Source organism: Muscardinus avellanarius, assembly GCF_963383645.1.
Source record: "Muscardinus avellanarius genome assembly, chromosome: 8".
NCBI classification, from domain to species: domain Eukaryota; kingdom Metazoa; phylum Chordata; class Mammalia; order Rodentia; family Gliridae; genus Muscardinus; species Muscardinus avellanarius.
This window is the reverse complement of record NC_137794.1, coordinates 96,801,698-96,828,230: the sequence shown is the minus strand read 5'-3', so window position 1 is coordinate 96,828,230 and position 26,533 is coordinate 96,801,698. Positions and strand designations below refer to the sequence as shown.

Here is a 26,533-nt window from a genome sequence, read left to right as displayed (position 1 = left end):
ACAGAGTGAAACCTCCTTAAACTGATCTCAGAGGAGTGGGACCAGATGGGGAAGGGGAACTTTAACCTCATAAAAAATACAATATATCAAAAAAGCTGCAGCACATCCAGGCCTGGTAGTGCACGCTTATAATCCCAGCATTCGGAGGCTGAGACAGAAGGATCGGGGTTCAAGGACAGCCTCAGCTACTTAGTGAGGCCGTTTGCAACTCAGTGAGACCTTGTTTCAAAATAAAGAATAAAAATAGGGCTAGGGTGTAGCTCAGAGGTAGAATGGCCCTGGGTTCCATCCCCAGTACCGCACACACACAAAAAGCTGCAGCAAACATTGTTCTTATGGCAAAACATTCAAAGAACTGCCTTTGTTATCAAGAACAGAGTATTCTGCCCACTATCAATTCAAATCAATATTGTATTGAAGGACAAAGCACAGTGAAGAACACGGGAGGGAGGGGAGAGAATAGCAAGAAGAAGAAGCAAAACTATCATAATGCAAGGCCATTCTGAACGTCACATCGCCTCCTCCATCATCACCCCACCCCGATCCCCGCCCCAGTCTACAAACTTACCAAAGTTCAGAAGAAGCTGAACTCCCAGATCTAAGACTGCATTTCATAGATCACTATATACTATTGCATTTTTATATCAGCCAAAAAAATATTTAAGAAAAGAAATCTGAGAAAATGAATAATTTATAATAGCAACTAAACATAACAAATTTTGCCTTTGGCATAATAAATTTTGCCTTCGGCATTTAAATCTTTGATCCATGAAGACTTTGTGTTTTTGGTGTGGTGAGGTAAGGACCCACTGCAGTTATTTACTTAAGGATAACTCACTGTCCTATCTCATCTATTAATCTGCAGTATCAGCTCAATTTTTTAATCAGGTTCTCCTATATAATAAAGCTATTTCTAAGCTCTTAATTTTGTTAGGTTGAACCGTGTGACTACCATTCTTATACATCAAAAACAGTCAAGAATTGGCAATATCATTCGATATGGCCTATTATATCACTGAAATTATGATGTAGCAGAGTCAATAATATAGCTGCATAATTAGTTTGTTGTTGTTTTTTTGGAAAGTATTTTAGGCTGGCTCTTCTTTAGTATATTCTGGAAATATCGAAACCTTTGGTCTTTTGTACACAAATTAGAATCTGTCTACAAGTTTCAAGAGAAAAATCCCATGGCTATATTTAATTAAGATTGCACGGAATATACAGAATTTTATTTCTGCTGTAAGAATAAAAGCTAACACAATTCTTTGAATATATTACTGTGAAAGAATAAAAGCTAACACAATTCTTTGAATATATTACCGGGTGCGTGCTGAAAGAGTAGGATTGAACTATGCGAGTTATTTTACATGGTTTAACTTATAAATATGTAGGAGAAATCATGGACATTGTACTGTGGCATTTAAGTCCTAAAAAAATAAAGACTCAATGGGTACTGTTCTCTCATGACACTTCTTTCCTTGATGTCTTGGTGGAGCATGTGTAGAGGGGAAAGCACGGATAGCAGAGAGGAGGATGGAGAGCAGGTTCACATGCGGGCAGCCCTCTCCTAAACCCAGAAGTGTCTCACTTATGCCGGTGGAGCACGGCGTTAAAGGCGAGCCCGTCCGTCCAGCTGGTGGTGAAGTTGAGGACATTGACTTGGCTGTACGGCCTGGTGGTCTGGCGCACCCAGCTCAGCAGGATCTTCTCGCTGTTGGTCTGCTGCAGGTCTGACATGATGTCCTTCATGACATCTTTTACCTGTTTGAGAGAAACCACACCTGTCTATAACTTAACCCTGACTTCAAGTAAGTCCTCGAGTAGGAGGATTACACTAAGTAACTATTATGAATCTGGTAACTGGCATTTATTTTAACTCACATTTTTCCTTTAAACACTGGATAGGCAAACCTGAACAGTTGTTACTCGTGGGTACAGGATTTGGAGGTGATTTTTACCTCACTTTTATATACTGCCTTACTTTTACGTATAGTGTATCCTGTATCTTTAACACATGCTTATCCTATGTTTGGTTACAACGAGAGTATCAGGGCAGTTGACAAATTCTCCATGAGAACTATAGATTTCATAATTATATTATTTCAATTTTATTTTCCCGGTTTTAGTAATTCTATATTATTTTAGTATATATAATCATTATAATTATAAATATTACATATTACATATTTCGTAATATATTAATATTTACATCTATGTAATAGTTCTTGGGTTTTAGGCGGAAGCCATATTTTAAAAGCACAGAAGCATTTAAGCAGAGAGAGAATGAAGAAAAAAGAAATATAGGAAACTGTTAATGTTTGGGGAATCTGAACAAAGAGAATTTGGGGATTCTGAACCATTCTTGTAACTTTTCTGTAAGTCTAAAACTATAACAATTTTCTAAATTGAATATAAAAAATATACTTGTTTTTTGTTTGTTTGTTTGTTTGGTTTTATATATTTTTAATTGAAAGTAAATGATATACATTTAATCTGTATTTGGTGCCCTCTCTCACCCCCCCACTTTTCCTTCCCCCTCCCAACAATTAATACCCAGGCTAACCTTGCTATATTCATACTTTTACACCTATTTGGAAGTAGCCCCTCATCAATCAAGTTCAGCCTCCTTCCTCTCTTTATACTTGATTTTTGTATGCCAAAGAAATAGAGCTTTTTGTTAGCCTCTTCCATTCCCAATTGAGTGTAACTGTATTCCTCCCAAAATATTTATGTTGAATTCCTAACCTGCAATATCTCCGAATGGGGCCTTGCTTGGGAATAGACTCACAGAGATGTAACTAGTTAAGATCATTCTGGCCTATGATGGGGCCTGAATGCAATATAACTGGTTGTCCTTGACAAAAAGGGGAAATTAGAACACAGACAGATACACACACACAGGGAGAAGGCCATTTGAAGACTGGAGTTAATTTGCCACAAGCCAGAGAAGCCCAACAATGGCCAAGAAACCACCTGAAGCCAGGGGAGAGACCGGAACAGATTCTCCCTCCACACCCTCAGGAGGAGCCGACCCTACCAACACCGTGACCTTAGGCTTCTAGCGTCCAGAATCATGAGACAATCCATTTCTGTCATTCAAGCCTGTGGCGCTCTGTCATGGCAGCCCTCAGAAACAAACACACAAACAATCCATTTTCAACTTCTATTTCAGTTCAGTGGAAATCTCCCCACCTGCCAGTGCAGGATGATGCTCCATAGTAAACCCAAAGTCAGCTTGTGGTTCCCATCTACAATGTCAGTTCCTCCTATATTTACTAATTCCACCTATCAAAAGAGAAAAAACAAAAACAAAAAATAAAACCCTTAGGATCATTGGTCTGCACAACTCCCAAGTTTTGATTTAGCACATTTGCACAAGTGAGTAATAAGAGAAATCTCATTTCAGAAAATCAGGTGAACTCAAATCTCAAGAACATATCATTTATCCAACAGATCGATAAAGCCATCAGAAAAAGCACAGGGTGGTCTCTTTGCTCTTAGAAAAGGTTCAATTCTTTTCCTAAGCTAACCATTTCCAGGGCTCAGTTGATCGCAATGCCCAGAGCGGGTGGCTGGTTTCATGAGAAATAATGGCGATGGCAGCAGAGAACCCCAGAGGCCACTTTGAGAGCTTACATTGTTCTGGTGCAAGACCTGCAGCACCCTGTTGACGTTATTTAAGGCGTGCACCCTCGTGGAACCGCGTTCCTTTGGCTGGAAAATAAAATATAAAGGTAAATCAGATCTATTGTCCCTCCATGCGCCTGACAAAGAACTCTAAAATACATGCTGAACACCTCAGCTTGCAGCCTCCATCATTCTCGGAACCAGGAGCACAGCCGCCACCCTGGACCCTACTGTTTACAGGATGCAACGTCCCCAACTAACCACATCTTAAAGTTCTGGTTCCCCAACTTGTCTACACCTTGGAATCTCCTCGAAAGATTCAAAACCCACTGTTGGCTATGTCCTACCCCTTCACCAAAAAAGAGGACTTAATAGTTCTAGAATGTGGTGTGAGTTTGAAATTTTTAAGATGTTCCCAGTGAAGATGGTCCCAGACAAGCTTGGGGACCGATGCTGGAAGACCAGAGCTGCTCTGATCTAAACTGGTCTGGCTGCAGAAATATGTAGAAGTTGTATGTCCTTTATCATGCATAGGTGTGGACAGCAGAACTGAGGCTATCCCCTAGGCTCCAGGTATCAGGACAAGAGTCCACTCGGGAGGCAGGAAATCCCTACCTGAGGCCAAGAGAACTGGGCAGCTTCCTTCTGCCTCACTGGCCAGAGAATCTTATCTGAGAGGGATCAGCCTCTCCCTCAGGTGCCTAGTCACCATCTGGAGAGCAAAAGGGAGAGTGTAACACCTCATCCCTTGCCAAGAAAGAAATTCATCTTCAGTGGCGCATCTCTTTGTATTTTGATAGAACTTTTGCCTTTAGTGTAAAAATTGGTATCATTAAAAACACAACCTCGTCAAGCACACTTCTTTCCATGTGTGAATACAGAACCTTACACATAACGTAGTAGAACTGTTTTCTCTGTCTTTTGTTTATTTGTTTGTTTGTTTTTATGGTACTGGGGAATAAATCTATGAGCATTTTACCTCTGAGCCACACTACCAGCTCTATTTTGTTTTTCATTTTGATACAAGGTCTTATTAAATTGTAGAGGGCTTTGCTAAATTGCTGAACCTGCAAGCTTCCTGTCTCAGTCTTCTAATACTGGGATTACAAGTGTGCGTCACCACATCCAGCTAGAATTGAATTCTAGAAGAAAAAGCAAGCGCAAAAATAATATTGAAAACCAGAATAAAAAATAGATATCATAGTTTTTACAAACTAAGTAATTGTTTTAAAAATCATTTAAATGTGGTTATCTCTGCACTCGATACCATTTAAAATGCCTTCTTGCCAGGGATGTGGATTATGCCTCTAATTCCAGTACTTGGGAGGCCGAGACAGGAGAATTGCAGGTTCAAAGTCAGCCTTAGACATTTGAAGTCCCTCAAAAAATTCACAAGACTCTGTTTCAAAATAAATAAAATAGATTGACAGGGTATAGCTCAGAGGTAGAATACCCCTGGGTTCAACCTCCAATCTTCCCCCACACACATACCAAATGTATGTCTTCTTTACAAATCCATTCTTTTTTGTAATTCCCAACCTGGACAGTCTCAGAGCAATAATATTTAAATTATTTTTGTCTTTGATGAAAATAGAGCCCTCAAGAACCCTTAATGCTGCTCTACCAGCATTTACTTTGTGCGCGTGTGTGTGTGTATGTGTGTGTGTGTGTGTGGTACTGGGGTTCCTGGAAGCCCTTCTACCTTCTACCTCCGGGCTACAATCCCACGGCTACACTCCAAGACCTATTTTTTTTTTAACTTTTTTATGTGGAAACAGGGTCTCTTAAGCCAGCAAGGCTGGCTCCAAAACAGCGCGATCCTCCTGTCTCGGCCTCCCAAGTGTGGGGATTACAAGCATGCGCCACCACGCCCGGCTTCAGTCTTTACATTTTAAATACGCACAGTGGGTCTTTAAATGTTAGAATGACCATGGACATCCATTAGGTTAATTCTCAACGGGGAGGCCTCTCACCAGTGATGTTCCTGTGAGTCCTTCAAGAAGATCCAGGAGCTTCCTCCCGTCCTTGAGGTCAGTGAATATGTCATTGATGGGTGGTTTCCCAGTCTATAATGAAGAAAAAAACAGGTGTGGGTAAGCTCAATGGCAGAAATCACATACATAGCTGGCATATAAATGAGTGTTTTCAGTTTTTTCTTCATTAAGAAGTTCTGGATGCTCTGCAGATATTCAAGTTTGCTCAGAGAGAAAGAACATAAATAAAAACAGAGAATTTGCCAGTTGTGATAGCACAAACTTATAATCTCAGTACTTGGGAGGCTGAGACAGGAGAACCGAAAGCTCGCAGCCAGCCTCAGCTACGTAGCGAGGCTCTCCACAACTTAGTGAGACTCTGTTTCAAAATAAAGTATAAAAAATAGGGGTGAGGGTGTAACTCGGAGATAGAATGCCACCAGGATTAATCCCACAAAAACTAATTTTTAAAAACAGAATTTTTAAACCCTGTAATGAAACCTCGAAGCTGGAAGATACGAATGGCATTATTTCTTAGATCAATTAGAGCTGTGGTTAGCCTGTCAACACACCTTGCCTGTGGTTTATGTGCCTGAGAAAGGAATAATCAGAATTACTGAAAAAGTTAGAGGGAAATAGATGAAGTGATGTGTGCATGTATGATTGTATCATGGAGAATATCGCCATGATATAAAACAAGGTACCAATAAAAGTATAAGAATAAATAAATAAATAAATAAATAAATAAATAAATAATAAATAATAGGAAGTCCTGAGCACGCAGCCCTGGGCGCAGAGACCACCCCTGTCTGAGTGACCTTACTCCAGGACGGCACTCTACATTCACAATGTAACGTCTTTCCATCTCCATTATAAAAACAGTTCATTTTTTTCCCACAATTTCAGCTCTCAGGTGCCAAGTCTACGTCTCTGGACATGAAGTCTCTATTTTCCTGAGATGAGTTATTTACAACAGAGTGATCATTGCGAGGAGAACCTGATGCCTTGGTTTTAAAAGAAGTTCGACCATTTACTACCTGGGGAACCTGGCTCAGCTACCTAGTCTCCTTTAAGCCACAAGTTATTGTAAAAAATCAAATAGTATATTATGTGAAAATATCCTGAACTATAAAGCACAGTGTAGCGAGTGTTTTGTTATTTATTATCTTGCATCAAATTTTTTTCTCCTTATGTGAAGTCTCCACAGATTAATAATCTAAGTTTCTACCAGTAGTAAAAATATTTTGTAATCAATAAGGATATCTTTGTTATTTAAAAACATGTATCAGTCATATAAAACAAAATTTTACTCTGAGGTTGAGGTGGAAGAAAGAGTAGGAAGAAGGAAGCCATTCTGAAGTTCCCCAAAATCTTTTCCTTATCCCTGTTCTCCACCACTGCCCATGGCAACGTGCTTGGAATAGAAACTTTGCTTTGTTAGGTGACTCGAACAGCACAATCATTCCTTACCGATCCTGCAGTGAAAACTTTCCCCATGTTTTCCCTCTTGAAGAGTACAATGAACTGGGGAAATAGCACACATTTAAAGTCATTATTTGGTCATGTGTGGTGGTGTACACCTGTAATCCCAGTACTTGGGATTACAAGACTTTCAGTAGCCTAGTTAGACCCTGCTTCAAAACAAAAAATACAAAGGGGCTGGGGGGTGTATCTTGGAAGTAGAATGACCCTGAATTCAGTCTCCAGTAACACACACACACACACACACACACACACACACACACACACACACAGAGTTAAGTAACTTGCTCATAGTATACCTAGTAAGCAAAGACCTGGAACTTGAACCCAGGCTGGTATCAATCATTTTCTTTCCATGCACATCCATCCCTTCACATCTTAAGTTCTCCTCTTTCTGTTTTTACATGATGTCAATTTATTGAGATATTGTCAGGTCCAAGTCTTGAGCCAGCGTCGTGTTGAAGGGCAGGACAAGGGTTAATCTGGCAGGGCCCAGGAGTTACCACTGTCTCTCTTTCCTAACAAAACAGTTTCTTGAACCTCACGAAGATGTCTAACTCCATTGACACTTTGCGTATAAAGATGGAAGCCTAATTTAGAAAGACAGGTATGAATCCCGGGTGCACGCTTGTCATCTCAGTACTTGGGAGGAGGCTAAAACAGGAGGATTGCAGCTTTGAGACCAGCCTCAGCAACTGAGACCCTGTTCCCAAATAAAAAATAAAATAGCTAGGGTGGAGCTCAGAGGTAGAATGCTCCTGGGTTCAATTCCTGGTATAGCAAAGAAAGAAAAGAAGGAAGGGATAGAAATTTCTTTAAGACCAAAACATGGTGGCACACACTTGTAATCCCAGTACTTCAGAGGCTGAGACAGGCAGAGGCTTTGCAGCCAGCTTCAGCTACTTAGTGAGGCCTTCTGAAACTTACTGTGACCCTGTTTCAAAATACAGAATTAAAAAAAACTAGGGTTGGGGTATAACATGGAGGAATGCCCCAGGACTCCATCACCAGGGCCGCAAAAAAAAAAAAAAAAAAAAAAAAAAAAATCCTTTTTCTTCTCTCATCCAATTCACTCATTTGTTTAATGAATAACAAGTCGGAAAGAGAGGTCTGGGAGTGTAGCCCGGAGGTAGAAGGGTTTCCAGGGACCCCAGTACCAAAACGAAAGAAAGAAGGAAAGAAAGAAAGAAAGAAAGAAAGAAAGAAAGAAAGAAAGAAATCATTCACACCAGAAAAACCAAAGCCCTTTTTTTTTCTTTTTATTTTACTGTGTGTGTGTGTGTGTGTGTGTGTGCGCGCGCGCTAGGCAATCCTATACCACTACCATGGCGCTACATCTCCAGTCCCTTTTGCTCTATAAACACACACACATTAACGACAGCTCGATGTTTTCTGTTTCTAATTTTCAGATAAACATTGAAAGCAATCTATAGAAAATATGTCTTGTGCACGTATCTCCTTCCGCCAATTCTTTCCCCAGTCACCATCAGTAGAAAGCCGCACACCGCTTTCTACTCCTCAAGAAGGACCCCACGCATGCGCAGGACGGCAGGGAGGGGAGAGAATCAGTGAATCGCCCCACTGGGCAGGGTGAAGGCAGGTGCCCGGGATCGGAGCGGAAACGCCCTCACTGGGATTCAAATGTACACACAGTGTACACATACACTCGCCATGCACATGGCCAGTTACTACAAAAGACTACAAACTCCGTACAAATATAACTTAAGAATGCATCATATAAAGATGGAAAGGACCGGGATGGCAAAGAGAAGGTGCCACCTACCGCCCTGGAGAGGAACGCCTGTATACAAACAGCGATTGGGTGTTAGTGTTCGATGTGGGGACCACTAGTTTTCTCTTATAAAACACCAGGCAGTACATAATATAAGCTTTGCTGGCCACGTGGCCTCTCTGCAACTATTCACACCTCTTCTTGTAATCTGAAAGGAGTCACAGACAAAATAGAAAGGAATGAGTCAGTAAAGCATGGTGGTGCACACCCATAATCCCAGGACTTGGAAGGCTGAGACAGGAGGATCTAAGGTTTACAGATAGCCTCAGCAATGTAGTGAGACTCTCAGAAACCTAGAAAAAGCCTGTTTCAAAGAAAAAAATAAAACTGGACTGGTAAGACAGCCCAGAGGTAAAATGCCCCTGGGTTCAATCCCCAGTATAACAAAAAAAAAAAAAAGGAAGGAAGGAATGAACCACCTGGGATAATGACTATTTTCCAACAAAACTTTATTTCACAGACACAAAAATGTGAATTTCATAAAACATTTATATGACATAAAATGGTTTTCCTTTTGATCTTTTGCAATCACCTAAAAATGTAAAAGTTATTCTTAACCCGTGGATCATACCAAGAAAAAGCAGAAGGATAGTGAAAAGTTCTTAGATAATAATAATAGCAAGGACTTACTATGAATCAGACACGTTCTGAAAGAAGATTTCTAGAGATTTAGCTATATTTTTACAGGTATCAAGCCCCTGGAGTAGTATTTTCACCTGGAAACCCTTCTACTTCCGGGCTACACTCCCAGACCTATTTTTTTAATATTTTTATTTAGAAACAGGGTCTCCTAAGCCGGTAAGGCTGGCTCCAAACCAGCGCGATCCTCCTGTCTCCACCTCCCAAGAGCGGGAATTAAAAGCATGCGCCACCACGCCGGGCCAATATGCCTTCTTTATGGCCGAAGAACTGAGACATAAAATGACATCACAAGAAAGAGACAGCGGGATCTGATACCAAACCCCATTTCTCCACATCTGCGACCACTATGACATACAAGGAAGGAAATACTTAGTCACTGCCAATGGGGTGGGATATATTTAACAGCTCCTCAAAGAGTGCAATATGACATATACCACATTTAAATACAGTGAAACCATGTGTGGTGGTGCACGCCTGAAATCCAATACTTGGGAGGCTGAGATAGAAGATTATAGGTTCAAGACCAGCCTCAGCAACTCAGTAATATTCTCAACAACTTAGCAAGACCCTGTTTCAAAACAAAAAATAAAAGGGTTGAGGACGTAGTTTGGAGGTAGAATGCCCATGTTCCACCACCAGTACCACAAAAAATAAAAATAAAATGATATATGCAGAAATGAATTGTTAAAAGACTGTTTTTCCCAGCACACCACTTTCAAGTATGTCTGGGTTTGGGGGGAGGGGGGGAAGCCACATGTTCTCAATATGAAATCTACCCTGGGAAAAAGTTTGGAAATATCAGAAGTCATCTTTTAATGAAAATAAAAACTGTTTTATCCAGACAATTAACCTCTTATTTAGATTTTTAAATCTTTACACAGACTTATTCCCAGAGACTTCTCTGACAGAGAGAATACAGTTTAAGAGTTCAATTGGACAAATATGTGGTGAATACCTCCTTTGTGCTTGGCCCTGCAGAACAGCCAAGTCCAAGTCAGTCTTCCCGTTCACAACAGAGGGTTTCCATAATCTTCCAATAAAGATGACTTGGTACAAATGAACAATATCAAACTTAGAAGACAGATAAGGCTTTGACCACTGTGTGTGTGTGTGTGTGTGTGTGTGTGTGTGTGTGTCTGTCTGTCTGTCTGTGTGTGTGTGTGTAAATTTGTAAATGGTGATTGAATCCTAGAGCATTCTACCTCTGAGCTATGCCCCAACCCTATTTTATTTTTTATTTTGAAACAGGATCTCATTAAGTTGCTGAGGGGCTTTCTAAGCTACTGACACTGGCCTCGAACCTATGCTCCTCCTGTCTCAGCCTCCCAAGTAGTGGGATAACAGGATATACCACATGCTCAGTTTTGGGCCACATTTAACTTTTTAAAATTTCCAAGGCAACATCATTCCAGTCAAGACGATGAATGCTACAGTCCTGGAAGGATTGATCAGTTATGGCTGTCCCCAACTCTCCTCTCCCTTTTCTCAGAACTTCTCTGCACTCTCCTACTGCCAGTTCTAACCGCACTGTTTTGACAAGAGAAGACCAACATTCATGCCTGCAGCTGGGACACTACTGCTACTGGATTTCAAGTGCCACAGTAATGAAGCAAGCTGCTGTTACAAAGCAAGGGGAGAAGGGCAGGGGTCTGCCAGAGGCGGGCCCACAGGCACCACACGTGGTGATGACTGGGTGATGAGGAACTGCGGGGCCCCAGTCACTCCTGGAGAACCGGTGGCCCTAAAGGCTGACGTGGCAGCCAGTACTCGGATCCAGCCAAGCATGGCCAGACGAAAACTCAGGTTCACTATTGGCAGAAGTTCTGGTTTAACAAAACAGGCTGGGAGTCTGAATTGATAGGTCGAACCTCCACATGTTGTACTTGTAATTTCTTAGAACGTCATGCCAGACAAATGAATCTGTAGGCATACCCGAGCATGGCTGAGTGATAGGCAATCGCTGCAGAAGACAGGGCCACGTAGATAGTAGATACAGGGTCTGTTGATAGAAAATCCCACGAGGAACTGGTAAACTCTAGACAGAGTACACATGCACACACACGCGCGCGCGCACACACACACACACACACACACACACAATAGGGAATAAAACTTATTGCAAAACCCTACCCTCTACAATAGCAGAGCCGTTATATTTGCTCAGATAAAAAACAAAGGCATCTTTCATATTTCTTCTTTAGAGAAGTATCTATTCAGTTCAACTGCCCGTTCTTTATCGGGTCATTAGGTTTCTTATCATTAAGATTTTTAAGCTCTTTGTATAGTGTAGCTACTAGTCCCCTATCGGAGGAGCAGCCAGCAAAGATCTTCTCCGATCTCATGGGCTCTCCCTTTAGCCTCTTGATGGTTTCACCATTGTCATTGCTCCAGCTGTGGTCCTGACCATCACTTTTCGCCTGAATGCCAGCATCAGGCTAAGGGAACCCCGGCTTGTACAGAAGAGCCAGGGTAGTTCCAGTTTCAAGGTGCAGACCACAACATGTCATTTCCCTGCTTCAACTTAACGGACTCCTATTACAGGAAAACACAAGCTGACTCCAAACACAAGACGGTGTGAGATCTGAGCCCCCCTCTGTCTGATGTGATATCGTGTTATTTCCCCCATTCCTCAGTGCTGCTCCCAAGCCACAATTTCTTTCATCACAAGTCAAGTTTTTCAGTAGCTATGGCCATACCAGGAAAATGGACGAACCTGGAGAACAGATGTTAAGTGAGATTAACCAGTAACAGAGAGTGAAGGTCCTATGTTTTCTCTCATATATGAAGGCTAGGGAGCAATCAGGATATAAAAGGGCCTTTAGATCAAGGAGGAGAAACCCAAGTGGAGTGAGGGAGAAGATGGGGAGAGGGCTCAAAAAAGGAGACACTTCCACTGAAGTCAGGTACATATGTGAAATTACCAGTGCCCGATGCCAATGTAATATCGAGTATGGGGAGGGTGAGTGGGCAGAGGCTGGGGGAAGCTCACCGAGTGCTGTGTGCATGTTTGTCCCTAATCACTCTGAAATACATTACGATGTGAGACTACAATGCACCAATTAAAGTATATTTAAAAAAACATAAGTGAATGCATGGCTCCTAGCCATCCTCTTTAAGAGTTGAGGGTAGCCAGCACATGTCCTTAAGAACTGAAAAAGATTCCATTTAGAAGCCTGCTTGGAAGGAACGGGGGAGAGAAGAAAAGGAAGACAAGCAAACAGATGCTCTGACACTCCCAGATGAGAGCCACACTGACCACAGAGCAAGAGTATACAGAGCACTTGTGCTGAAATCAAGTCGATGAGCACAGAGCCACCTCAAAACCTACAAAATACCATAAAGCACACGTTAAACCAAGCCCTGCCTTCCAGGGGCTCATAAGTCATACAGACAACTAATAAAACTTTTACCTTGATTTCATTAAGAGAAGTTACTGCTATAGGGATGATTTTTAAAAATTGCTGGTGATGGGGACACAAAGTACCCAGACATCTAGAGGTTCAAGAAAGGAACCACCCGCATAACCTATGGACAAATATAAAATGGAGGCCCACGGCTGATGAGGCTCCAACTCCATATGCACACAGGCGAGGTATGTAGGTCAACAAAAGGAATACCAGCACTCATCCCATGCACATAACTAGAAGGGCAAGGAAATGCGTAAAGAATGTAACTCCTCCAAACGTAGGCTTCAGCAAGTGTGGTGGTGCACGCTTGTAATCTCAGTTCTTGGGAGGCTGAGACAGAAAGATCGAAGGTTCACAGCCAACCTCAGCTACTTAGTGAGGCCCTCAGCAACTGAGTGAGATCCGGTTTCAAACTAAAAATGAAATAGGGCTGGGGTGTGCCTCAAAGGTAGAATGCCCCTGTTTTCCATCCCCAGTACTGCAAGGAAAAAATAAAAGCTTCCATGGGCCAGGGGAAAGGAAGTTTCCTTTATTTAATAAAGGAAAGGCAGCCAGTCACTTCGGCCCTTCTCTCCCCTTGAAGTATTTCCTAGAAAATATACTAGGTCCAACATTTTAGGAATTATGTAAACCCAGTATTCTGTTTTACAATGCAAGATGGTCTCAGAAGCAGATCCTGGGGTAGACAGGAAACACTCCAGGTACCTCCATCTATCTCTCAAGGAAAACCAGTCTTAACTGTTCTTCCTTTTACTTTACTGAATCTTCATGTGCAATTCTACCCAGACTCTGCAGTCTTCTGCCAACTGCCTGTATGCACCTAAACAGACATGCATTTTTAAAAATAAATTATTTTCCCTGCATTTTATATTGGTATTGGGATTCTTATTGTTGGCAGGATTTTTCATTTCCCTGACAGAGAATAATAGCAAAAATAATAGCGTTGGCTTCCTCTCAAGTCAGCTCCCCTCGCAGTTTCCTAGGCCAGGTACAGTGAAGAAGCGGGCAGTCTCCTTGCTCTGTTTAATAGCAAGAGCTTCTTTTCCCCAACAGCACTGCCTCAGCAGCACTCTTTCCTCTGTGGCTCGCTGCCCGAGCTCGCTTAGGGGCTGCCTGCCCCTGCACCATCGGGGCCCGTATCTAAAGCTATCAGTAATGAGATCACATGGGGTCATGGGACCAGATAGCAAATTACAAGGTAGGTGTCTCTATCCTCCACCCCGCACCACTGTGAATGGTGAAAAGTCACTTCCTCTCGGCAGACGAATCCTCAAACCGATCACCAATTACAAAGAACTTCAAAGACTCAACAGATACTACCAAAATTGTTTCGTAACTACAAATACCAATAGGCTCTGTCAAAACCATGTATTAAGTACTCAATATGTACAAATAAATACAGCGTATTAAATAATACCTATACTATCTTATCTCTAACTAGATGCAATACATTTTGCAAAATGAGACAAGAAAAAAATCCAAAGTTTTAGGAAACCAAATTCAGTTAAAACAATCCCCAAAGAGCTTGCATACAAATCAACAAAACATCTGGAGGCTGGTGTTTAAGAATATGGAATACATTTTACTGCTTTTTTTTTGGAGATATGAGTGAATGGACATAAACTGAAATTTCTTTTTAAGGAACCCCTTAAATCAGTACAGCTCTTGAAACAATTAGCTGAGTTTTCATAAGTGTATTTATGAAATAAACCAATGACAGACCCAGTGTGTCCCCCCTGCTCAAGCTCAGACTTCCACAATAGAGGCTATTCATCAAGGAAGCCTACGGTCTCCTTCACCATTCAAAGAAGACTGAACACCCACAAGTGGTAAAAAATGTTTAGGGCTACTTTTATTGCACACTCTCCACAAACCTCCCTCCACATCTTTTCCTACTTCTAAGTTTCTAAGCCTCAACTTTTTGTTTGTTTGTTAGTTTGCAGTATTGGGTTTGGAACCCATGGGCGTTCTACTTCCTAGCTACACCCTAGCCCTATTTTTTATTCTTCATTTTGAAACTCTGAGTTGCAAAGGGCCTCACTAAGTAGCGGAGGTTGGCGGTGAACTGTGGTCCTCCTGTCTCAGCCTCCCAAATGCTGGGATGACAAGTGTGCAGCACCGTATCCAGCTAGCCTCAACTTCTAACAGGAGAAAAGTAGAAATAACTAACAGTAATGTTCCACTGTCTGCACAGGAACACATCCAACTAGTTCCTCGAATCCCCCCCCCCCAAAAAATGCTTGACACATTTCCTGTCTTAGGTTCTATCAACTTAAATTTCAAGTATGGCATTGTTGCAAAAAAAAAAAGACTTGGCTCACCTTCACCTTAGAAAAGGAAAAGGACAGAAACTTACCCAAACGGAAGTTGAGCATTTTTCACTTTCCCTGCTCTCTCTCCCTGACCTTGATGTGTTAAACCTCTTTTTGAGAATCGCCTCGCCAAACTGATAAAAAGAGCTTCTGCAATTTGTATGTTCTCATCTCTGCCAGATGAGCAGCGCTGAAAGGCGGCCAAAGAAAATGCAGGCTCAAAGTCAGAACAAATTTCCCAACAGCAACAGCAAAGCAAGGAGGCCTTCGCAGCCTCTCTTGGGAGACCAGTCTGTGTACACAGCAAAGACTCTGAAAATTAGCGAGAACAAAGCACTCACATTTGATACATTACCGGGTGGTACAGAGTAGGTTTCAAAAGCCAGTGCTTTATTTCATTTGTTTTAATATATACATGTAGCAGAGACCCAGGATACCACAAATTAAGGGTACCTCGAAGGGTTTTTATTCAGCATTCTTATGCAATTATAATCTCCAATATGCTTCACAGCAATGCGCTGGCATTTCTTGGCAATACGAGACAGGTATTAATGACCAAGGGTGTTTTATGGTTAAAGGAATGAAAACCAAATGACCTGAAACAATTGGCTAATAATTTGCCTGAGGTTATAAATAAATGAGCAGCTTACTCGGGAACAAGTGTTGAATTTCCTAACTCTTGACTCCTTTAGATAATCATTTTCTTCCGAGTTGTTCATAACTTTTCAAAATCCCAGAACCACAATTTACTCTACATTACTGCCCAAGAAACCCAAACTCCAACTCCGGAGAACTGCACACCCAGTGACATAGTAGTAACGTTTTTTTGTTTTTGTTTTTGTTTTCGTTATCTTAGGTATTGTAGATTCATATATAGTTAAAAATCAAAAGATGGTTTTAGACCCATATTATTTAATATATCCAAGCCCTTTGCCAAATCTTTTATCAAGGAATAAACTAAGCCAGTTTTAAGCTTTAAATCTCACTTTTCTTCACTTTGACTTTAGTAGGTAGATCCTGGTGAAAAATCACATTGAACAAAAAAAGAGCTATATGGATTAAATCGCAATGGTTACTAAACAACTGATCCAGCACAACTCCGAAAAAATCAGATGAGCAGGGAAAGTTTGCATCACGGTCTTTGTTTTTATTTTCTGTAAATAAATGCAGCAAAAGTCTTGACATTCATTTTCATGAAAGAACACAGTTTATGCCCTCCACAACTTAGTGAGATCCTGTTTCAAAATAAAAATTTTTTATTTTGGATAGAAAACCCATGGGGTTTTTTTTATTATGGAGATAGAAAACCCATGGGTTCAATCCCCAGTTTAAAAAGAAAAAATAAAAAACTAGAATGAATAATCCTACCCACATGAGACGACTGAGATTCATATCCAGACTCTTTGAGTCGCTGAAACTATATTGCTCAAGCTGGGCATGGCGGCCCAGTACATGGGAGGCTGAGACAGAAGGATTCCAGGGTCCAGGTCAATCTCGCCAACTTAGCAAAACACTCAGCAATTTAGCAAAACTCTGCTTCAAAATAAAATAAAATGGGTTGGGAATGTGGCTTGGGGGTTCAATCACCAGTAACAAAAATTTAAAAATAAAAAACTGTTGCTCAAAATATGGTCTCACTAAGATGCAAAGGTTTTAAATAATGTCAAGTCTAAAAGACATAATGTGACCTGTGCCTCCAGAATTAAATGTAAAAGTTACCAAGAAATACCAACCCCTGCTTTGAAATAATCCTCTACATAATCTCCCAATTATGCAAGTGAGCACCTCTACAGTCTTACTTTTAACATCCTTAACTTATCTGTCAAAGTCAGTTTTCGCATTCCTCACATTCCCAGAGACAAGATAAAATATCCCTCAACAGAAAACTGTAAAACTCAGGAACCACTGCAATCAAGTAGTCAAGGATGAATGCTGGGATGGGAAGAACTTCTTTTAAGAAGGCAGTTTGTCTCTATGTTATCCAGACTGGCCTCAAACTCCTAGGCTTGAGCCATTGTCCTGCCTCAGCCTCTGGAGTAACTGGGACTGGTAGATGTCACCATGCCCAGTTTAAAAGATTTCAGGCAGTTCTTAAACTGTGCAGCTAATTCAAGTAACCTTAAAACATCCTCATTTTCTCTCAAAGAAATACAAATGTTCGCCAAGTGTGGTGGTGCATGCTTGTAATCCCAGTACTTGGGAGACAAGACAGGAGGATCTCAGGTTCGCAGCCAGCCTCAGCTACTAACAAAGCCCTCTGCAACTTGGTGAGATCCTATTTCAAAATAAAAAATAAGCCAGGCATGGTGGTGCACGCTTGTAATCCCAGCATTTGGGAGGCTGAGACTGGAGGATTGTGGTTCGCAGACAGCCTCAGCTACTTAATGAGACCCTTTGAAACTCTGTGAGACCCAGTTTCAAAATAAATAATAAAAATAGGGCAGGGTGTGTAGCTCAGAGGTCAAATGCTCCTGGGTTCCATCCCCAGACCTGCAAAAACATAAAAATGAAAAAGAAAATAAATTAAAAAATAAAACAGTTCTGGAGATGTAGCTCAGAGGTAGGATGCCTTGGGTCCAATCTCTAGTACTGTAGAAAAAAAGAAAAGAAAAATCAATGTTCATTTTCCTGATTTTTTTTTTTTTTTTTTTTTTTTTTGTGGTACTGGGGTTCCTGGAAGCCCTTCTGCCTCCGGGCCACACTCCCAATCCTATTTTATATTTTTTGAAACAGGGTCTCTTAAACCAGCACGGCTGGCTACAAACCTGCATGATCCTCCTGTCTCCGCCTCCCAAGCGCGGGGATTACAAGCGTGCGCCACCACACCCGGCTTTCCTGATCTTTAAAACAGAATTTTTTTTTACTGTCTTTGTATTGATGTAATATCAATTCATAATGAAGTTCAGACTGATAAGGACATATATGCACACAGCACTTGGTGAGCTTCACAACAGAAAATTCTGAAAAATAGTTCTTCCACTATTTAAAAGACCACAATGGTGTTCTCTGAGACACCTTCACTTTTCATCTCGCTCTAATAGATCAGTCCAATGATCAATTAACCAGGAGACTCTGCTCCCACCTTAGACTGAAAGGACTAAATCTCAGCCTCTATAACCACTGGATAATGACATCTGAAACAACTTTGAAGAGAACACTGTCCATTTCTCACTTTGCCATGCTGTGCCCCTCAAGAAAGTATTGATCAAAGGTTTGATTATATCCCAAGTGGTTAGAAACGCTGAGAAAGAAAAGATCATTGTGTGTGTGTGTGTGGGGGGTTATGAGGAAGGACAGAAGAATCCAGAAACATCACCAGCCACATTCACCAGAATGCCAAGCCCTAAGTATACCTGTGCAGGGCAGATAGGCTGCCTAAATGGTGATATGACTGTAACCAGGCAAATAAAATGATCTTAGGAACTAAATGAACAAATTCCCATCGACTCATTTCCTAAGTGCGTTCAAGATTCACAGAATGAAAAGTATTGGCTCAGCCACCTGAAGAATTCCAAGTAAAAATGAAGAGCCTCCTATCAACGGTTTACATCAGAATTCCCACTTAAATGGATTTTGGAAGAAAATGTTTTTAAAAAGAATAAATGCATGAGCACAATCAGAAGGCTTCTATTAGGTCACATTTCTTGGAGAAAATTTGTTGCACTTCTAGCCAAACTCCACCCGTCACATGGAGGTAAATAAATCAGCAGAGTATGGGAATGTCACACTTACCTTTGAAAATCGAGCATTGATCCATTTGGTGAAGGTTTTCTTCTGTACATCATTGTGTTCATCTGTAGGAGGGAAAAGGAGAGAGAAGGGAAAGATGAGTGTTCGTGCCATTTGTGTACAAATCAAGCCCTCCATCCTGGAGAGGGTAAACAGTCCTATCAGTGAAGCTCATGAGCCCCATGGATGGGAGCCTACTGAAGAATCAATGACTCACAGAAGGCCTGCCCACGGAACCTGGCTGCAACCATCTCCTACTAAGACCAAGTGAACTGTCATCAGCTATTAAGTTCAAGTCTGTGGGGTAAAATCAGGATTTTACAATGTATTACACGTAGTTTGTGGTTGCATTTTAAGTAAAATTGCAAGCATGATTTAAAAAAAGCTGAAGTCGAAATTATTTAATAAAAACAAAGGACTTCATGACCTCCTTCCTTCACATACAGGCTCCACACTCTGCAGTCAGTTCTCTAACACGTACGCCTCTAGGAAGACTGATACAGGTTGTAATGACTTTGATCCATGCAAACATTTTACAGGTAGAAAAAAATCGGGAGTTTAAAAGCATTATCACCAGTAACTCCAGAACCTGAGGCAGAAGGCTCGCAAGTTTGAGGCCAGTCCAGGCAACTGAGTGAGGCTCTGTCTCCAAGCAAAACTTAAAAGGGAACCAGGGATGTAGTAAAGTATCTCTAAGTTCAATCTCCAACACCACGAAAAAGTATAAACTAAAAACATTATCGACTTCAGTTTTGACGGACTACAAATTCACTGCCCAAGCTATAGCAAATGAAATTTGACCTTAAAAAGTTAAAGAACCCTCAATTTCTTAAGAATGGGCAGAATGATTAAATTCAGTGCAAGGAGGCCATGTGGTATAAAATAAAAGGAGCAAAGGCTTTAGAACCAAATTGACCACACCTCAGTACCCCATGGTGTGACCTTGGGTATGCATCCCAACATCTCCTAGCCACATAGTTATCATCTGTAGAATAGAGTTACAGCTTCTTTTCCCTGGCTTGTAAGCGTATTGTGAAGATCTGTGTAGATAAGTGAAAGCTATATGACAAAGAGCTGGTGTTGAGATCTTTGTTGTTATGATTATTGTATTATAAGTGTTTATTTATATGATTATTTATTGTAATCATAAGTAAATAAAATATTATAATTTATATGATTATTGTATTATAACACAGATAAACACACATCTATTTTACTTTCTGTTATTTCTAATCATATCCTCTTCAACCACTCCCCAGATTTCTACTACAACTAGCAAAACAGATGCTATTCGCCAGACATGATGGAAGACACCTGCAATCGCAATACTTGGGAGACTTAGACAGAAGGATCATAGGTTAGAGGACAGCCTTGACAACTTTGCAAGATCCTGCTTCAGAGTAAAAAATGAAAAAGGACTGGGATGTAGCTTAGAGGTAGGATGCTCCTGGGTTCAATCCCCATTGCCAAAAAAAAAAAAAAAAAGATGCATTGTTGGCATCGCAAAGCGGCATATTAACAATGTCTAAGACCCACTGAGAGTGATCTAAAAACCCCGAGGAACACTGCTTCCATCTCATAAGAGCGAAATAACAGAGGAGGCCTGGTGCACCCATCCCACAGCGGCTGCCTCTGATGTAAATAAAGACCTCCTCATTAAGTCCCTGACAGGCTCTTTAGAAGTTCACCTACAGCTCCACCAAGGGCTCTCTGGCTTGAAGCTGGCATGCCCCCCAAAGGTGCGGAGTTAAGGGCTCGCTCACGAGGTGGCACTAATCGCTCACAAGGTCGGAGGTCCTGGGTGCCGGAAACCCTACCACCTCTCCTTCCTCTTTGGCTCCCGGGTGAGCGGTGGGCTCTGCCATGCACGCTCTACTCTTCCATCCGGCACCGCTCACAGAGGCCCAAAGCCGTGAGTCCTCTGAGTCACAGACTGGACTCTGCATAACTGTGAGCCAAAATACACTTTCCCTCTATGAGCTAATTACCTCAGCCATTTCATTATAGTGGCAGAAAGCTGACTGCAGCATCAAGTCTGTGATAACTCGGTTCTTCTGGAAGGAGAGCTAGCAATGAGAAGGTCATTCCTAGAATAAATAGAGCAGCAGCTCCAGAGAAGAATGCGCTTTCACAGATCCATAAAGGTAACTGGAGACCAACCCCAAGGCATAAAAAAAGCAGCTGTCAGGAAAACAAAAGTGCACTCTAGGAAACTCTTTGGTGTTAATGGTGCTTCGAGGTGACCTTCCTCCCTGAAAGGACAGTGAAGACACTCAGCCCCTACTGAGCCTTGAGACCGTATTGGATCAATGTCACACAAGAGCCATCTATTAACGCACCGGACTCGTCTGCTCACTCTTAGTGCCCCAGCCTTTACCGCTGAACCTAAGAAGGACAGAGATGAGATTCCACCTAGACTACAAGGCTATCACCACATGTCCACCTTACTAAAATGAGTTTATTATTGAACATTTGTGTTCAGGATACTGGGAAATCCAATCATTTATCCCGCCATCTTTAATAGGAATTAATTTTGTAGGCTGTGTCATATCCTTTATTCTTTTTTAATACTATGAATAAAAAGTAGGAAGGTCCTAAGTGAATATTAAATCATCTTACTTTTAAGAAGTCTTATTTTCACAACATTCAAATAATGTAAGAATTTTTGCCATAAAAATGGGAAAAATTCTAAGTGAGAAATATTATCGTTTCTTTCTTAATCTCTTTACAGATTATTTATTTATTTATTTTGGTGGTACTGGGGTTCCTGGAAGCCCTCCTACACCTGGGCTACATTCCCAGACCTATTTTGTATATTTTTTATTTGGAAACAGGGTCTCCTAAGCCAGCAAGGCTGGCTCCGAACCAGCGCGATCCTCCTGTCTCCGCCTCCCAAGCACAGGGGATTACAAGCATGCGCCACCATGCCCAGCTTTTACAGATAATTTAGCTTTCATAATTTTAAAAACATATAGAGTAGCCAAAGAAATGAGTACCTATCACCTTATCAAATACTTAATGAGATCATTCCACTTTACCATATATACAATGAAATCAAATTTAAAAATAGATCCTCCCCATAGAGACCTTTATCAAAATTAATGTTTCTAAAACAGTCTGTAATCTGAAAGCCAAATAATCTGAGAATGAATCAGTAACTGATATGAAGTATTTGCCTAAAACAATAAGCTAACATCCAAGTGTTTCAAAAATATGCTATATTTTCAAAATATACTTCAGTCTTGGTTTTCCTAATACTGTTCAAAAAAGAAAAAAAGCTCACATTTCAATAAACCTATACCTTGCCTTTCTTTGTTTCTCTCTTTCTCTCTCTTACACACACACACACACACACACACACACACACACACACACACACCTCTTATTATCTACAGACAGGAATTCAATAAAATAACAAGAATTAGCCTGTGGCTTTTCAATTATGACAGTAAAAATGTAACAAACCTAGAGTAGTTACAAGTAGTGAAGTGCTCCCACCCCATTATAATTTAACATCAACACCCTGACCCAGGCTTCTATTAGGCTAGAAAAGTCGTAGAACAACCAACAGTCCATCATTCTATTCTAAGAAATCATTTTTGTCTTCCTAGATCATCTATCCAGAACCTAACAGCTTCAAACTATTGCAACTCTCGTTATCAAGCCAATTAGTAACTTTAATTTCTTCAAAACAAAAACATATAAGCACACAATATAACTTATGTATGCCTAGATGATTTATGTAGGTAGCAAATGAATGAGTATAATTTATCAGGCAAATCCACCTCCTCTAGAGGTGTCCTTTCAGGTTTCCAAGCACAACTGAGCATTTTCTTTAGGTTGGGGTTTTAGAAAACCGTTTGTGAGAACCTCTGCTGGCTTAGCAAATCTTAACCACTAAAGACCTTTCTCCATTAGGGGACAAACACGAGATTGAATTAGGAGAAGAAGAATGCGTTAAACCCCTTCAGGCTGCTTTCCCAAATTCTTCCTCTAAATATTTTGCTCTTCTTAAAATGCTCCTGACAAGCTCGTACAGATCCAGGTGCCAGCACCGCTGCCCGGCCCAGAACTTAAAGGCTTGATGAGCGAAAGAAGCAGAGTAATAAGAAGCATTAACGAGGCGGCTCCGCAAATCTCCCAGGACGCGGCTTTGTAAATTTTCACTTCACCAGCTGAAAACGCATGTCGAAAATTCTTTCTACAGAACTTAGCCACAAATCTCAATTCAAACCCTAAACTGGCAACGTGGCAGAGAAATCAGGAATTGTTTTTCCTATGAAAACAAACAAGCGTCAGGAACGTGTGTACCACCGCCAAGACTCGCCTTGCATTAGAGAGCGAGCGTTATCCTCGAGCACATCTTGAGGAACACTTTAATAGTGTCCCATTGGCTGGCACTAACCCAATATGAGTTTCATAAAATCCAGCTATTTAGGAAAGAAGTGCCTTTGAAGCCAAAACAGAATGTCTTCTTGGACGATTTAAAACTTGGATTGACTTTATTAAAGCCTCTTTCACAAGCCCAATGTGGTAGTCACACATGCTACTAATCCCAGTACTTGGGAGGCTGAGACAAGAAGATCATAGGATCAAGGCCAGCCTTAGTAACTTGGCAAGATCCTCTTTCAAAATAAAAAAATAGCCGGGTGTGGTGGCGCACGCTTGTAATCCCCACGCTTGGGAGGCGGAGACAGGGGGACTGTGCAGGTTTGAAGCCAGCCATACTGTCTTAAGAGACCCGGTTTCCAAATAAAAAGGTATAAAAATAGGTCTGGGAGTTTAGCCTGGAGGTAGAAGGGTTTCCAGGAACCCCAGTACAATAATAATAATAATAATAATAATAATAATAATAATAATAATGGCTGGTGATATAGAATGCTAGTAGAATACCTTTGAATTGGATCCCTAGGATGGATGGATGGATGGATGGATGGATGGATGGATGGATGGATGGAAAGAAGGGAGGGTGGGTGATATCGTGTAAAGTTACAGGCTTCTAACATTTTTGCTTATGAACCTGTCAAAGAATTCCTATGTACATTTTTAAGCTGAAAAATAATTTATATCACTAATTTAAACAGCTAAAATGATGCAATTTCTAGCACATTGTTAAGGAACTACAAATTTAGCTCATTCAATGAGTCAAAAATTTCTCCTCTGTTACCTAATTGGCAAAACTAGTCCTCCCTATTAAAATAATCAGCTGAAGCAGACTTACTTTCTGACAAGAAAAGTCTGACTTTCAGTTATCTATTTAAGAATCATATTAATACGTGTCTCTAAGGGAATATTATTGTCAATCCCAGGACCGATGGATGGATGGATGGATGGATGGATGGATGGATGGATGGATGGACGGACACATGGACAAAGGTCAGTTATGAAGTCTTACCACGGGTGCCATATGGCACTGGCCAAGTTAATCATTCTTAAAAGGGGAAGAGGTGTTCTTTGCTTGGCATTTCTAAATTGCCCCCTTAATGTCTCACAGCAATGAGTGACAGCATGGTTTGGGGAAAGACAGAGGTAGGCTTTTCTTTTGTAAAATGGACTAAGGGAATCACTTGAAAGATGGGAAAGGAAAAGGTGCCTCAGATATCCCTGCAGGGCCCTTAACCCTGGAAAGGCTTTCAGGGCCACAGGGGGACAGATTGCAGGGTCAAACCACCCTAGGGCCTCACCGTCATTGCGCCCCAGGATCATACCACAGAGGAGGTCAGCTAGCGTTTAATTAGAAAGACTCAACTCTAAAAAAGCCACTACAAAGCAAACAGTTATCTCCACTGTCATCAACACATGAAACCTTGCAATTAATGAAGGTGAGAAATGTGCTTTTGCTGTGGCATGAACGCCGGCATCACTGAAATGTCAGACATACCCTCCCGCTGACGACCAGCGTTCTTCAGGAAGCACGCACTGCCAAAATATTTCCTACACATTCCCCAATACTGTTGAACAGAATAAAAATCAAGTGAGTCCAAAAGATCCCTCCAAAGGGCCCTATATCAGCCACTGGCTGGGAGGATTCTAATTATTTAATACTAATGATCAGACTGCATTCGGAAGGCTGAGACAGGAGGATTGTGGTTCACAGACAGCCTCAGCTACTTTGTGAGGCCCTCCGCAACTTAGTGAGACCCTGTTTCAAAATAAAGAATAAAAAAAAAAAAAATAGGGCAGTGGGTGAAGTCAAATGTCCCTGGGTTCCATCCCCACACCCGCAAAAAAAAAAAAAAAATTATCTAAATCCTCTCCTGAAAACAGGGCTATTTGATAGAAATTTAGTGCAAGTCCCATACACACAAAATTTTTAATAGCCACATTTAAAAAACAGATAAAATCTATTCTAATAATATGTGCTGTCCAAAATATTATTTCAACATATACTAAATATGAAAGACTTTATCGATAGCTTACATTCCCTTTTCTTACTAACTCTTTCAAATCCACTGTATGTTTCACATTTAAAGAACTGTGCCAACTGTGACCAGGCATAGGTCCGGTACCCAGTAACCTTAGCATTGGAGTCCACAGCTTTAGAATATTGTTACATCTATTGCAAATAAAATTTCCATGCCCTTCTGAGGGACAGAGAGAGACAGAGCCAGGCATGCTGACTCACACCTATAATCTCTAAACTTGGGAAGTTGAGACAGAAGGATCGCAGATTCATGACCAGCCTCAGCTACTTAGTGAGACCCTCCACAACTCAGTGAGACTCTGTTTCAAAATAAAAAATAGAACTGGGGGTGTAGCTCAGAGGTAGAATGTCCCTGGGTTCAATCCCCAGTACCACAAAAAAGAAAAGGTAGCTTTTATAAGTTTTTGTGGTGGTGGTGATGGTACTTGTGCAATAACCCCAGGGCACTCTACCACTGAGCTAGGCCCCCAGCCCTTTCTTATTTTATTTTGAGACAAAAGGCCCCCGCCAGTCTTTTACTTTCAATCCTCCTGCCTCAACCTCTTAAATATCTGGGATCACAGATGTACACCCCAATCCCAGTTTGCAATTTCTTTTACATTGTATTTTTTTCTCTATTTGGAGTATTTTAATGTTGGTGCATGACACGTTAAAATCAAAATGTAAGACCATAAAAACTGAGTCATATTAATAATTAAATTTGCAAAATTCCAAGTCTACTAAAATTCAGTACTTTGTCCAAGATAAATATTTATAATAAGCAGAAAAAACATGTCAGAAAGGAACACTGTGTTTCCCCTTAAGAGCCCCAGGATAAAGATTTCTTCCCATGGTCCTCACAGTTAAGAAATGAGCCTGTGCAGCGCAGAGCTCTTTGGTTATAAGAGTATCAACTGAAAGTCAGTGAATAAAATAACTTGAAAAACTAAGTGTCTAATCTTAAAATGCATTATCTCTTATTTCCAATTTACATAAGTACATAAAAAGTTCATATGAGCTATTAGAACTCTTTTTTGTTGAAAAGCTTGTTCAGGTAGGATGGGAGGAAAGAGATCAAATCCATAGTGTGGGTAAAAATTGGAGAAATCTCACATCCAGGCCACAGCCATTACATGCTGATGGTCAGGCTGTCCTGTATGTCACTG

At 41.0% G+C, this 26,533-nt stretch overlaps 1 protein-coding gene across 1 annotated transcript in view; it reads right to left on the bottom strand.

Moving 5' to 3' along the window:
- Positions 1-26,533, bottom strand: part of UTRN (utrophin) — a gene marked incomplete at both ends in the record, with an annotated part of 491,377 nt that overhangs the window by 426,632 nt on the left and 38,212 nt on the right. The window contains 5 exons of the mRNA XM_080700143.1: positions 1,589-1,761; positions 3,193-3,285; positions 3,637-3,714; positions 5,601-5,693; positions 18,968-19,029. Of these exons, the coding sequence (XP_080556269.1) occupies positions 1,589-1,761; positions 3,193-3,285; positions 3,637-3,714; positions 5,601-5,693; positions 18,968-19,029 (499 nt within the window). The remainder of the gene's footprint in view (positions 1-1,588; positions 1,762-3,192; positions 3,286-3,636; positions 3,715-5,600; positions 5,694-18,967; positions 19,030-26,533) is intronic.